Below are 15,854 nucleotides of genomic sequence, written 5' to 3'. Positions count from 1 at the left end.
ACTCATTCCTTTATTCCACACTTGCTAAGGGTCTAGCTTGTGCCAGACAATATCCTGGGTGCGGGGGTGACATGCTCCCCTTGCTTGGACAGCATGCTCTGTGCTAGGTTAAGAAATCTGGCTTCCTTCTCGTTCTATTCCTAAAAGCTGTGATGGGAGAGCAGTCATCCACCCTGTCTGGAACTCAGTTTCCTCACCTGTACAGTGGGCATGGCCCCTGCTTATGCATTCATTTTAAACAAACACTTTTGAACAGTAATTCTGGGCCCTGTGCTGGCTGCTGGGGATGTGACAGGACTCAGAGCCCATCTGGGCTGCCTGCCAAGGCGCCGAGGCTTGTGCCTGCGAGGCTTGGGAGAATGCAGAGTTGCCGAGTGGATTAAAATATACATGGGCTGGGTACTGTGCTCCTCCCAGGTCAGTCCCACCCTGGTCTTGTTTCCCAGGACCATACACTGGGGCCCTGTTGCACTGGGTGGCAGGGGGAGGAGAGGGCGGGATGCAAACCAAAGTAAATCTCCTCTAAGCAGAGGGAGCCAAGGGCTTTGGCTGCCCTAGGACTTCCAGGAGAGCAGAAGTTCCTGCCTCCAGCTTTTTCTCCTGTGTCCCTTAAACATCCCTCCAATATGGTGCCAACCACTACATCAGGGGGATTGTGTACCCCAAAGAGCTCCTCAGAGACAGGTCTGGTTTATCTGTGCCCCAGCATATCATAGAGACAGAGTAGCAGCACCGCAATGGTATGTTGAAGGAATAAGAGTGATGGAACTGGAGAAAGAAATCGAGCGAGAGGGACACCACCCAGCAGGAACCTGGGCCGTGAACTTGGAGGAAGCCCAAACTGCCAGCCCTCCTGGTCCTAGAAACCAGCCACCAAGAAGGTGCAAGGGCACCCTGTGTGGCCCTCACCAGGAGAGAGGAATGGTTCCACAAGCACACAAGCTGTGACTCGCAGCCCCTTCCCGGGGCAGCCCAGGAAGTGCAGGCTCTCGGGGGGGTAGGGCTGCTGGACACCTGGTCTCCACAGATACTCTCTGTGCTGGGTGGAGAGGAGAGCACAGGTGGGGGCTCCAAGAGTCACAGTGCAGGCTCCTCCGGGTGATTCTGGGGGTTTGGAGCAAGTCACTTACCAGGAGTGACTCCGCTATGGTCCCTGTATCTGCCCCCTTCCAACCAGCATCTTATCAAGGTAGGAACTGAGCTTTATGAAACTGACACACATGCTTACTTCAAGCCCCTGCTGCTGCCGAGGGGAAAGGAGGAGGAGAAAAAGAAGGAAAGGATAACACGGGCTCTGAAGCCAGACAGGCCTGAGTTCAAATCCTGACTTCACCCGTGTGACCTTGGGCACATCACTTTACCATGGAGTCTCCATTTCCTCTCAGGGGGAATCCTGACATAATGCCCAGGTTAAGAGCAATGGCTCTGGAGGCAGACTGTCCAGATTTGAATCCTTGTTCTTCCTAGTGGCTGTGTGACCTCAGGGAAAGTTACTTAACCTCTCTGTTCCTACTTTCTAGCCCATAATGGGGGTAATAAAAGTATCCACCTCTTAACATTTGTTGTGAAGAATAAGTTAACAAATGTTAGAACAGGCTTAGAACAGAGCAGGTGTGCTCACTGAACTATTGTTATTACTTCACCGAGAACTTCTATGAGTGTTTGCAGGTGAACCCGCATGTTTGCTTCTGTCACTTCACAGGGCTATTGTGAAGTCTAAATGAGGTTCGAGTAGGACTTGGATAAATATGGGTGAATATGATTTTGCACATGTGTGTCTGTGCACGCACAAGTGCATTTCTACAACAGCAGGGTCTAACGGTGCCTTTTCTTCCTCTGTTATGCTCCCCAGGGTCTAGCACAAGATATAGCAGGGACGTTCGGCAAACCTTGTGCCTGTGACTCTTCACTGGATGAGGGGATCGTACATGGTCCCTGACTTCAAGGAGTTCCCAGCCATGGGTACACATAACCAACACACAAGTTGGCTGTAATAAATCTGGAAGAGGACAAAAAGAGAACCGGAGGGAGGATTATGTAAAGTCAAAGGAGAAAAATGTCACTTCCACAACAGGATTCTGGGAAGGTTTTCTGCAGGATGGGGAGGGGATGTGGGACAGAGTAGACTTTAAGCTGGGTTTTGAAGGATACACACAGGGTTTGAACTCATGGCGGGTTTAGAGGCAAATGAGCTGGGAAGTATGTGCGTGCACACAGACACTGCCTTTTTTTTTTTTTTTTTTCTTCTTCATAGTATAGGGAGAAAAGGAAGGGCCTAGGTTATTGCTTGATACCTAACTTACTCAGATACCATGGCCTATGATAGGACGGTCTAGAGTCCTGAATTCCAGTCCCAGCTCTGTGCTTACTAAGCTGTGTGGACTTGAGCAAGTCCCTTCTCTTCTTGGGGTCCCAATGTCCTCATTTGTACAATGAGGACCCAGTGATTTCTGAGGACCCTGAAGCTCTGACACCCTCGAATACCTGATGTCATCTTTTCCATTGTGTTCTTAATTAGTCCCTCTCATCCTCCTGGTCCCAGACCACCCACGAAGAGGCAGGACACAGGGCTCTCCCTAAATCCATCCTTTTCCTGGAGTTCAGCCTCTGACCAGGAAGTGGAAAACAGGATTTCCTCTGAGGATGTTCTCTGTGACCGACAGTTCCGGTTTGGGGAATGGAGAGGAGATAGGGAACATCACCTATGCTTCCAAACTCTAAAAACCCCTTTTCGTGGGTTTGAGGTTTCTTTCCACACTGGACTTTGAGCTCCTTCAAAACAGGGAATGTATAACTCAGAGCTGGAGAAAGACATGTTGCTATGGGTTCGAACAGATATTCCTCAACATTTTGGTGGGGGAAAACTGAATTCTCTTTTTCTTTTTAATTCTTTTTAATGTTTATTTATTTTTAGAAAGAGACAGAGACGGAATGTGAGCAGGGGAGGGGCAGAGAGAGACACACAGAATCCGAAGCAGGCTCCAGGCTTGCTCTGAGCTGTCAGCACAGAGCCCAACATGGAGCTTGAACCCACAAACTGTGAGATCATGACCTGAGCTGAAGTCTGATGCTTAACCAAGTGAGCCATCCAGCGCCCCCTTTTTTTAAGTTGTGAAATACATTAAGCATTATAAAAAGTGGGGAAATTTCTTTTTTCTCACCTGTGACTGTGGCAATCCTTCAAAACCCTTCACGGCCCAACTCCAGTGCTATCTCTTGCAGAAGCCTCTCCTTCCTCTGGACTTACAAACCACTCCTCACACCCCGTATTTCTGCATCACTGCTTCATAATCACAGCATCCCGGAGATCAACAGGCTAGCCCTTCACCTCAAAAATGGGGAAACTAAAGCCTAGTGACAAGAGGTGACTTGCCCAAAGGGACAGAATTCGGGGCAGAGCAACAAGAGGGACCCAACAGTTGCTCCCTCAGGGTTCTTTCTAGCATATTTTCTCCCTATCTTTGGTTTCCTGCCTCCAACTCCATCCTCCAATGCTGTGCCTCTTCATTTCTCCTTGCTTTCCAACAAGCCGTTCCCACTGCTGGAAATGGCCCTTCTTCCCCTTCCCTATTCTATCCTATTCTATATAGTTCTACTATGAGGGCTGGCCTCACTGTCCTGCTAATGTTTGCATGTCTCTCCCCCGTTAGATTGAGATCCGACAGGGCATCTGTCCCATGAATCACCTTATGCTCAGCATCTAGAGTGCCCAGCAGAATCAACAACGGATACCTGTTGAATGATCAGGAGGAAAACAGGTGCTGGCGAGGAGAGGAAGAAAGGGGAAGAGGCCTTTGCTGGGGCTAGATGCTATGGAAGAACACAAGGTTGATGTCCTGGTTGTTAACTATAGATGTGTGGCCTTGGCCCAGTTGTACCTTATCTGTCTTTCTCATTATATGTTAAGAGGGGGTTACTGATGCCTGCCACACATACTTCAGTCTGGTCCGGGATGGGAGGATTACATGAGGAAGTAGTTGGAAAGCACTTGGACAAGTGTGAAGCAGTCTGCTAACCTAAAACACTGCCAATAAGTTTATTTTGCGAGCTTAAAGCCCTCTCGGTTAATCTAGGAGGCTAGGAAAGGTTCTGCCCGCCCCCCCCCCCCCCTTAGTAACATCTAGAAAACAAAGGCACAGAAACTTTTGTTCTTCTAATTTCCTGGAGCTCTTACAGTAGACTCAGTTGAAGATTCCCAGGATGTAAAATCATTGAAGTGATAACATTAACAGAGCTGGGGCTGCCTACTTCAGGACACGAGGGAAAAGGGTAACTTCTGGTGTTGACTAAAGGGCGAGCGGACTCCTTCTTCGGCACAAGTAAGGCACGGCCCCTTGGAGGACAGCACCTACTCGAAACCGCACTGACTACAGTATTCGGAATCATTCATTCAGCTCAAGATGTTTGTTGTAGGAAGCTCTTCCAGGATTCCTCAGGCCTCAAGAGGAGTTGTATTTCTCGGTGGGCTTAATAAGAGCTTGGGCTCTGGAATTCTACTTGAGCTTGCACCTCTGCTAGCAATTTGCTTGGGTACATTATTCCCCTCAGGCTGTCCCCTCATCTAAGAGAATGACAATCACGAACCAGCTCGGGTCAGCAAGGAGGCTTAAATGAACTGCTGCATGTGAAGTGAGCACGGGCCCGTGCTAAAATGATGGAAGCGATCAGGATTATGCTTCTGTGGCTCCTTGCAGTCTGGATCACTCCTTTTGACTTTTCAACTGTCTCATACTGTGGTCTGTTTCCAGGGTGTATCTGTTTTCCCATAGAGTCTCTGCAGCTGGCAAAGGCAAGGTTCAGGTCTAACTTGCCCACACCCACTTCCGTGCCCCTTAGCACAGTAAGGTAAGGCAGAGGACAAGTGAGCAGACTAGCCAGCAAGGGGTTCAGAGGCTGAAAGAGGGGACATTTGGTGAAGGCAGGGGTGCCAACTGGCCAGGACCTAGACGAATGGGTTTGTTTCCCAGAAGCTGGGTAATGGAAGCTCCATTGTTTCCTTATTCCATTTGAAGAAGCACCCGTGTATCTATAAATGGTATGCCGTGGGACTGGATGAAAGGGAAAACTTCAGGCAAATGTCACTTGAGAGGCAATCATATCCAGAGTCTTTTAACCCAATTTTCCCAGTACTCATGCTTTCCTCAAAGATGCTTGAAAGCTACCTTAGCAACTAATTTACCAAATAACTTCCCACAGTAAAACGTTCTTAGACAACTTCCCAGAGGAGGCTTCAGTGACGGCCCCTCTTCTCTAGACATGCGTTTAGTAGAAAGAGACATGTTTGGTTGAATTAGTCTGCGGTCTAAATTCAGTCTCCAAAACTGCTTAAGTGTCTTATCAGAGGCCTTAAATTAGATGTGGTAACAGAGGGGACGGAATTAGATTTTGCCTAAAAAGCCTCAGGTTCAGTTTTTATTGTTCAGACAGAGAGCTTCTTGTTTGGTGTGAAAATTACAGGGTTCCCAGTGATAATGGTATAGTTAATGAGGCTGTCAGTTAATTCACTAGCATTCTCAGTTTTTTCAATAATGTGCAATCTAAATTATACCCACACTCGCTTCTTGGGTGAGACATTGCAGGCTAATGTTAAATGGAGCACACTTGAAGTAGCATTGACAATTCCGTTCCTTAAAAGTTGACTCTAGTGAAGACTTTAAGTGGGTTTTTAGGCTATTTATTAAAATAACTAAAGTCCCAAATGTAGCCTATGGAAACAAAGGGAAACACAGAATCATTATGGACATTTCTACATCTTGATTTTAACCCCAAATAGCAGCACTGCAGGGAAACAGACACCGACTGGTCCTGGCTCCAGTGGGGAAGAGCACAGAGCAACCAGGCTGCTAACTAACTAAAAACTGTTTTTATCAGATTATTACCTCAGAAGGCCCCAAACGAGCTGGAAAGTATTTAGAGATACAAAGTCCCCTTCTTTCCAGCTTCCATATCAAACTTTGATAGAAGAAAGTGACATCTAAGTTAACTTCAGCAGAAGAGCTTGATCTCTCAAGTGAATGAGGGCTTTTTCCTTTTAGATTTAGAAATACGAATTTTAAACTTAATTTTTAAGAAGGTGGGAGAAAAAAAGAAGCAACCCTAACAACTTGGATGGATCTCAAGGACATTAAGCTGAGTGAAGACTAATTTCATCAAGTTACACACCGTGATGCCACATTTATATTAACATCCTCAAAATGACAACACTGGAGTGATGGAGAACAGACCACTGGTTGTCAAGGATTTGGGCTGGAGGCGGGTATATTTTAAAAGCATAGCACTATGGAGTTTCTTTGCTGTGATGAATCAGTTTTGTATGCTGATTGTAGTGGTGCTGAATCAAATCTATAACAAGTGACAAAATTTCATAGAGTTATACACCAAAAAGTAAATAAATGAGTGCATGTAGAAACCTGTGCAACCCAAAAGGTCTGTGGTTTAGTTACTAATATTGTACCCAATGTCAATTTCTTGGTTTTGATCATTTGCTATGGCTATGTAAGATACTATCATTGGGGGGTCACTGGCTAAAGGGTACACCAGAACTCTCTGCTATTATTTTTATAATTTTGGGGGAGTCTAAAAAGTTTTTTTTTTAACAAGTGTAGAAAGAAGGATATGTTATAGCAGAGTACAAAGGAAAACAGTAAATCTGAACATTTTTATTAAGTTCTACTAAAAAATATTAAAACACGTGAAATACTCAAAGTCTGTAAAACACACTCATACTCAGTAATTTTCTTATTTTGTGATAGCTAGTGCTATAATGTTGAAAATGTTACATAACATCAACCTACCAGACTGCAAGAGTTTTACTTCCACAGAATTCGACAAATATGCATCCTAATTAAGAGAACATATATACTTGTTGTGTAAAACATCTTCAAGTTATTTTTAAAAATAAAACTTTCCCCTTAAATTCAATAAGGGTGGGTTTAGTTAGTTTAGTGAGGGTCATGATAAGTCTATCTCATGTTCTTTTAGGTGATAGTGGGTAGACGCAGAGATGCAACATGCTAGGAAAATGGACTTACTTTTCACAAAGAACAGTTCAGATTTAGAGCTGGATACTACCTGTGTACGTAAATTTGTTTAAATGACTGGTCTTGGGATTTTTTTTAAAAAGTCGCAGTGATGCTGAACGGCTCTATTTGAACAGAGAACCTCACCTCCCACCAGTCAGCCATCTCCCAGACCATCAGGTTGCTTGTTCGGCTCTTTGCCATCAGCTGCTGCCAAGAAACAGAGCGGCCCTGAGAATGCTTAGGGATCCCCAAACCACCAAGCGGCTCTGGCTTCCCTAAGTCTCTTTGGGAGACACCCCATCCTCACATCAGGAGGGTGGTGAGTTTAAGGTTCAAAATAGTTTTGGCAACTGTCTGAGCCGCTTTACATCTAAGAAGGTGCCTACTGAATTCATACTGTTCATCTGCTTTAAAGTTTCAGGTTTGAAACTTTCAGGAAGAATTGGAGAGTCCCTTTCATTTTCTTTCTCAGGATGTTGGGTAAACTCTGCTTTTCCAGTTCGGAGGTTCACTGCAGGACTTGGTTTAAAGTTTTTTAATAAGAAAGCTGGGTTTTCATTCAATTGCTGCATTGCTTTTGGCCGCACAACTTCATTTGTAATATTTCTCAGTACTGGCATATCTGTGTGGGTGCTCACGGGTTCACAGTTGTGACAATTAATTATTTCACAGGTGTTCCTAGAGGGCTCTGTCTGACAGTCTAGTTGCTCAGGTGTGGATGTAAGGTTTTGATTCAGTAAATGTTCACTCTTGCCCTCTGTATGGTTTGGAGGCTCCTCTTCATCTTCACTGTTGTCACTGCTTTGAATGAGTCCGTATCGCTTCATATATTTTTTGGTTGCAAATGACATGTTGTTTGGTGAAATTAAACTAAGCCCCACTGTGCTTCTGTCTGTATTAATATGTAGAAGACTAAAAGATGAGTCACAGTTATTTTGGTTTGATCGACTGAGGGATAGTTGTGACAGCTGATTTTCATTTAAATATTTCAGAGCTATAGCATTCGCCTCCATGCTCAAATCCACGCCGTTGGGGCTTAAGCCACTCATACCAACATTAGCAAATGACATGTAGTTTAATCCAGAAATCACTGCTTCGGGGCTGATGCATGCCAACACACTGAAAGACACAATGGAGCAGGCCGTCATTTATCTTATTTTGAGTACTAAATGCTGTTATTCTAAATGTGTTCCATTCTAAGAAAGCAACAAAAGGTTTCCAGCTTCAACATTCACGGTGCTTTTTTATCTGAGTGTGCAAACATCTAAGTCTTAATGATCCAGGTACATTCAAGAGATAAATATGGTAAACTAGAAGGTAATCCATGATTCAAAGACTAAAAGTGGACCACAAACTAGTTCTCCTAAATTTATACATCAGTCATGATTTTAAGAACAAATACAATGCCCCCAAATGTAAAAGCCATTCAATTTTGGCAAAAATAAATAAATAAATAAATAAATAAATAAATAAATAAAATCAAACAGAGCAAATATCTGATAATGTAACATTTACAAGCTTTGGTGAGTAGCTCAGAATATGAAATTGTCCGTAGTTGAAGAGACTCATTTGTAATGAGTGAAAAACATCAACCAGTCTCTGGATATGGGCTACTGTATGTATCTCTGTATACACTAATTTTCTTTCATTAGATATAATCCTCAACTTACTTTTGGTTGGTGTCATCTCATTAATATTAACTGACTTGCCTTTTTCCTTTATATCATAAATACAATAATAATAGCTGCTAATTTTTACTGATGCCTGATTATGTGCCAGGCACACTCAGTATCTCATCTAATCCTCACAGAAACCTTTCTCAGAGGTATCTTGCCTTTCAAATATTCCAACCTCATTGTCCACTCTATACAACACTTCACATTTACATCATTTATTGGCATTCCATATGTTTAACTCACATTTCTTTTTTTTCTCTTAACTTTTTAATGTTTATTTATTTGAGAGCGCACAAGCGTGAGTGGGTGAGAGGCAGAGAGAGGCAGAGAATCAGAAGCAGTCTGTGCTATCAGTGCAAAGCCTGACGCGGGGCTTGAACTCATGAACTGAGATCATGACCTGAGCTGAGGTTGGTCACTCAACCAATTGAGCCACCCAGGTGCCCCTCTTTTTTTTTTTTTTTAAATGTTTATTTTTGGGAGAGAAAGAGAGAACACGAGAGGGAGAGGTGCAGAGGTGGGTGGGGCACAGAGGATCTGAAGTGGGCTCTGCACTGACAGCAGAGAGCCCAATGAGGGGCTCAAACTCACGAACTGTGAGATCATGTCCTGAGCTGACCTGGACGTTCAATGGACTGAGCCACCCAGGCGCCCCTAATTCACATTTCTTATTTATCATCTAGGTCCTTCATGAAAGCCCATGAGGGCAGGTATTTTTAAATCCACCACCTCATGTCAATATCCTTGGTGCCTAAACAGTGTCTGGCACATAGTAGGCACTTACTGAATATTTACTGTATGAATTAAAGAAATAAGTACTATTATCTTTATTTTATAGCTGAAAACACTAAGGAATAGGGATTTTTTTTTTTTTTTTTTTTTACTAATTTGCCTAAGCTGAACAGCTAAGAATTGAAAAGCTGAGCCCAGGTTGCCTTATTCTCTAGGGCTCTACCACCCCTGTGTTTCACTATTATTTTGGTATCAGTTTTTCTGTTCCCTAAAAATTAGAGTCTTTTGTGTACTGTTTGTTGTGGTAAACATTATATTCTACTCAAATACACTGTAATTTTGCATATCACCCGATGAAGAAATTCAGTTGTTTTGTATGTGCCAGCCACTGTCTGCATCCCTACCCCCATAAAACCCAAATAATGAGCAGGTATTTTCATTCTGAGAAGTATCTGAAATTTTGAAGAAGCTATTTTCAACCGTTAATATTCCTGAAACCAATGATATCATCATCAAACAATGAAACAGTGTGCTCAATAATGTTGGTCTTTAAAACCACCTTATAATTTTCCCTTAATCTTCTTGGTACTTAGGTACTTAATACGATGGAAGAGACACCAATATATCTAGACATTATTCTTTTATGAAATGTTCACAGTGATAATATTTTCTAAATATAAAATCTTTTCTACTTTCTTTGCCTATTTCTTCAAAATTATAAGCAATTTGCATATTAAATCAGAAGACCTGTACCTGTTAAAAAATATATATCTCTAGAGATAATATTAATGTAAATAAATTAAAACTTCTAATTCAAAATGCTAAATATTTAGAAAAAGTAGGTCTAATTTGAGTTACATCTTCTTTTATTATAGAATAGCTAAAGAATCTATATACATCCACAAACCAGTCACTATCAGTTTAGAAGGTTCTTCAAGTTTCGTTGTGTAACACAGCTAGCTAATTTCAATTAGGGGTTAGGGGAAACAACACTACTTTGAAAACAAAACAGATCAATAAGGCTCAAAACGAATGCATATAAACACTAGGGTAATTAAAGATGAGAAACAACAGGAGGCCACTCACTAATCAAATCCTAACAGCCTTGAGCACAAATATACTACGTTAGCATCTCATTAGATGGACAGTCTCAGAAGGATGATGAGAGTCCATTTATGCTTCTATAGGAGAGTCCCAGGCCAACAACTATTCCAAAATTACAAAAATTATTCCAACTTATTTAAAGATGAAAACTAACTTTGACTTTATTGTTCTGTTTGAATACCAATTAGTAAACTCCTACTTATCCTACACTGGGTTTTCAACTAATAAGTAGAAAGGAAGGAAGCGACTAAAGAGACTGCTTAAGATCTGTTTTGAATTTGAAAGGAATTGGAAATATGCCTGTAGAGGCTGCTGCCAGACCTCAAACCACAATCTCCATCTTCCCTACAATTTCTAGGGGTAAACTTGTTTAGCACCTTCTTTCATTGCTCTCCTGCCTTTGGACCCTCCTAATCTCTGCAGTTCTGACCCTGGAAAGCAGAAAGGAAATCTTCCTTCCCTTGTCTCAGTTACTCATCTGGTGGGAGGATCTAATTCCGAAGTCTGTACATGAAATGAGTTCTCACATAGGTACAATGACAAAGGTTTATAAACTAGGGGAACAGTGTAGATTGTAAGAATTATAAAGAGTACTTTCCTGGATTACTAAACTATAATTTGTAACACTATTTCCATAGGAAAATGTACCTTAAATTCTAAACGCCTGCCTTATGAACTTTTAAGCATACCAGTTATATTATACTCATAGATGTTAAAAGGTAACAAGGCCACAAATACGGACAATAAGTACCGAAGAGGTGCTAAAAATAAAGCATTCACTGTATGCTTCAATAATGACCCAAACAGATGGGATTTCACTAATTCAGCAAATGACTCATGGAAGACCCACCAAGTGTGATAGAAGCAATGAAGATTCAGAGATATATACTATTCATGATCTTGCTGGAAAACCTATCACAAGAATAGGCTATAGAATAGGATATATTAGGAACAAGGTAGTCTGAGTAAAAACATCAATATTCTGGGGAGGGGCCCAGGAAAGCTTGACAAAGGAGCTGCCATCTGAGTTCAGCCTTGAAGGATAAGAGGATTCTGGCAGGCAGAAAGGTGAAAAAGAATATCCCAGGTGAAAGTAACAGTGAGGAACCTTGCAAATCCCAATGGTGGGTAAGCTGGAAGGCTGGCAGACAGTGGGAGGAGATTATACTAAAAAAAATTAGTTTGGGGCACCTGGGTGGCTCAGCCAGTTAAGCGTCCTTCGGTTTAGGTCATGATCTCATGGTTCAGGAGTTCGAGCCCCAAGTCAGGCTCTATACTGACAGTTGGGAACCTGGAGCTTGCTTCAGATTCTGTGTCTCCCTCTCTCTCTGCCCCTCCCCTACTTGTGCTCTCTCTCTCTCAAAAACAAACATTAAACAACAAAGTTGTTAAAAAACAGAACAGTTTAAGACAAAAAACAATATGAATTAATTAATTAGGCTTTAGATTCTTTCAGCCTAAGATTAATGACAAACAAAATCTCACTTCTTTGTGTTGGAGAAACAGTTTCAGTGTGGTTTCATTTTTAATCATAATAATATGCAGAAGCCATTAATAATCAATAAAATATAAATTAAATAGTTTAGGGGCGCGTGGGTGGCTCAGTCGGTTAAGCGTCCGACTTTGACTCAGGTCACGATCTCGCGGTCCGTGAGTTCAAGCCCCGCGTCAGGCTCTGGGCTGATGGCTCGGAGCCTGGAGCCTGCTTCCAATTCTGTGTCTCCCTCTCTCTCTGCCCCTCCCCCGTTCATGGTCTGTCTCTCTCTGTCTCAAAAATAAATAAACGTTAAAAAAAAAAAAGAATAGTTTAATATATTTTTGGTCTAAATTAGCACACGTGTTCAAAAGGACAATTTTAATATAGGGTAATTATAATACAGTATGAAAATACTGCTAATGTTAGGGACCTCTCCTATGTGTTTCTACAACATACTATATATATCCTTCCTTTTCATAGGCGGTAACAGAATATATCATAGTTGACTATTTATGTGTCTTTTCCACTGCACAATGGGCTCTGTGAGGGCAAAGATGTCTTCAACAGGTTATCTTGTATACCATGATGTCTCTCAGAGCTGGCTCAAAACAGAAGCTCAATACGTATTTATTGAAGTAAAATGAATGAAAGTATTGGCGAAATAATACATATAGCTGGTAAGACTATAAAACCTTCTCTTTCAGAAAGCAATGTCACAACAGCTTTAAAATTTTCCTACCCTTTTGACTTAGTCTTTCCATTTCTGAGACTGTAAGGCAATAATCCTAAAACTAAAAAAAAAAAAAAAAATGCAATCTTTGCAACAAGATGTTCATTACAGCAACATTTCAAAAGGGGCACCTGGGTGGCTCAGTCGGTTAAGCGCCTGACTTTGACTCAGGTCATGATCTCACCGTTTGTGAGTTTGAGCCCTGCACTGGGCTCTCAGGCTCTCTGCTGAGCAGGAGCTCACTTAGGATCCTCTGTCTTCCTTTCTCTGCCCCTCCCTGAGCTCTCTCTTCCTCTCTCTCTCAAAAATAAACAAACATTAAAAAATTAAGTAGTAAGAAATTGGGGCACCTGACTGGCTAGCTGGAAGAGCTTGTGACTTTTCATCTCAGGGTTGTAAATTCAAGCCTCACGTCAGGTGTCAAGATTACTTAAAAATCTTTTTTTCGTTAAATGTCTGATTATTTTTTAGAGAGAGAGCGCAAGCAGGGGAGAGGTATAGACAGGGGAAGATAGAAGATCCGAAGTGGGCTCTGCGCTGACAGCGAAGAGCCCGATGTGGGGCTCAAACCCATGAACCACGAGATCATGACCTGAGCCAAAGTTGGACACTCAACCGACTCAGCCACCCAGGCACCCCCCAAATAAAAATCTTTTTTTAAAAAAATTAAAATTAAAAAAAATAAAATAGAAATTGAAGCCAACTTGACAAGTTCTTTTCTGTTCTGACAAAAGGGAAGGGTTAGGTAAACAAATGCTATATATCCCACTTAATGGATTAGGATATATCCCCATTAAAGATGATGGTTAGTAAGAGTTACAACAATTTGGAAAACATGCTTATTTCCCAGTGTAAAGCCAAAAAGAATTTGGTTTTTTTTTGGTAGACACAACACGGTCAAAACACAAAGTAGCAAACTATACACCACCATCAGACCTCACCAAAAAATTAAATGAGCAAGAGAGCAAAACAGTAATAAAACAAAACAAAAAACAAACTATGGACTTTGGAATTAGAGAGAGTAGGTTTAAAATCACAGGTATGGGGGCCTTGATCAAATTGGTACTTAATTTCCTTATCTATAAAACAGGAATAATAATAGTGTCTACTATATAGATTACTAAGGGTTAAATGAAAAATACTGCATAAAAATTCAGCACAGTTCCTGACACACTATGAACGCTCAATAAATGGTTGCTGTTAAAAATTATTTTAGAGGGGGGAAAAATTAGAGTGGTACCTCAGTCAGTTGAGCGTCCAACTTCGGCTCAGGTCATGATCTCACAGTTCGTGAGTTCGAGCCCTTCATCGGGCTCTGTCCTGACAGCACGGAGCCCACTTCAGATTCTATCTCCCTCTCTCTCTGCCCCTCCCCAGCTTACACACTCTCTCTTCTCTCTCAAAAATAAGTAACATTTTTAAAAAATTAAAAAAAAAAAAAGAAATTCTCCAGAATTAAAAAATTATTTTAGAAAAAGAAAAGGAAACACAAAAGCAAAGTTTTAATAATAAATGAGTTTGATTGGGATGAATATGGTTTTTCTACATTTTACAAAATAAGTTTATATTACTTTGACAATGAAAACAAATATCTGGGGCGCCTGGGTGGCGCAGTCGGTTAAGCGTCCGACTTCAGCCAGGTCACGATCTCGCGGTCCACGAGTTCGAGCCCCGCGTCGGGCTCTGGGCTGATGGCTCAGAGCCTGGAGCCTGTTTCCGATTCTGTGTCTCCCTCTCTCTCTGCCCCTCCCCTGTTCATGCTCTGTCTCTCTCTGTCCCGAAAATAAATAAACGTTGAAAAAAAAAATTAAAAAAAAACAAATAAATAAAAAAAAAAAACAAATATCAAGTTCTATTTCCAAAGTTCTACAATATTTTATACAACTTATACCATATAATAAAATCGAAAAGATTTTTTTCACATAAAGATATAACTATGTTACTTACCCCTCTATGGAAATACCTAATTTAACATATTGTTTCGAACTGAAAAACAATTTTTTTCATATTGGCTTTCACTTCCTTGAGAAAATTATCTTATATGAAATTAAAATCCTATCTATGAATGTATATCTATGAGTTTTTCAACTGGTAATCAAATTTTAAAAATGGGCATAGCCCACAGTATTAAAATTCGTAAAGAAAAATGGTAAAATTGTATATATAGTAAAATTGCAACTGTTTCTTTTTTTAATTTAATTTTTATTTATTTTTTTAACGTTGGAATCATACTGAAAATGCTTTATTTATTTATTTATTTATTTATTTTTCAATATATGACATTTATTGTCAAATTGGTTTCCATATAACACCCAGTGCTCATCCCGAAAGGTGCCCTCCTCAATACCCATCACCCTCCCCTCCCTCCCAGCCCCCTAATTTTTATTTTTTGAGAAAGAGAGTGAGTGAGTGCAAGTAGGAGAGGAACAGAAGGAGAGGGAGGGAGAGAATCTAAAGCAGGCTCCATGCTCAGCGTGGGGCCCGATACAGGGCTTGACCTTCTGAACCCTGGGATCATGACCTGAGCTGAAATCAAGAGTCAGACGCTCAACCAGCTGGGCCACCCAGGTGCCCGTAAAACTGTTTCTTAAAAAACTGATTTTCTTTGGATGTTATCAGTTCAAATGACATTCTCTTCATTTTCTAAAATGCCAACCCTGAGCATATATAATTTTCATAGTATAGATTTACAATGTAAATTGTTATGTAAATGAAGAACAGAACAATCTTGATAAAACAATGACTACCCCACAATGGTAAATCAAAAGGCTCTACTTTCCATTTCATTCCAAGCATCTAAAAAACAAATCAAGTTCATTATATGCTGAAAATTTATTAATTCCACTGTTTTACTGTAAAGACATTAAAACTGGGTAACTACTACGAAGAAATAATTACCTAAAAACTACTCCCCAAAGGCACCACACCAAAACACAGTGTTCCACAGATAGCAGGATAATTTGTATATTCCAACAGACGTTACAGCCTCTGTCTCACAGTATTGAGATAAAACCTTCAAAAATGCTAGCCTTACTCTCTTATACTGTTGGTAGGAACATAAACTGGTACAACTCATTTGGTGGGCAATGGCAACAACTACCAAAACTTTAAAA

General features: G+C 41.2%; 1 protein-coding gene across 1 annotated transcript in view; it reads right to left on the bottom strand.

Annotated features, from left to right (window-relative positions):
* Positions 1-6,697: 6,697 nt before the first annotated feature.
* Positions 6,698-15,854, bottom strand: part of STIL (STIL centriolar assembly protein) — a 65,431-nt gene continuing 56,274 nt past the window's right edge. The window contains exon 17 of the mRNA XM_047085691.1: positions 6,698-8,141. Within this exon, the coding sequence (XP_046941647.1) occupies positions 7,355-8,141 (787 nt within the window). The 3' untranslated portion in view covers positions 6,698-7,354. The remainder of the gene's footprint in view (positions 8,142-15,854) is intronic.

This window comes from Lynx rufus, unplaced genomic scaffold (assembly GCF_022079265.1).
Source record: "Lynx rufus isolate CCGP_SWC_20201006 ecotype Redwood Valley unplaced genomic scaffold, mLynRuf1.p SCAF_2, whole genome shotgun sequence".
In the NCBI taxonomy this organism is placed as follows: domain Eukaryota; kingdom Metazoa; phylum Chordata; class Mammalia; order Carnivora; family Felidae; genus Lynx; species Lynx rufus.
This window is presented reverse-complemented; position numbering and strand designations above follow the sequence as displayed.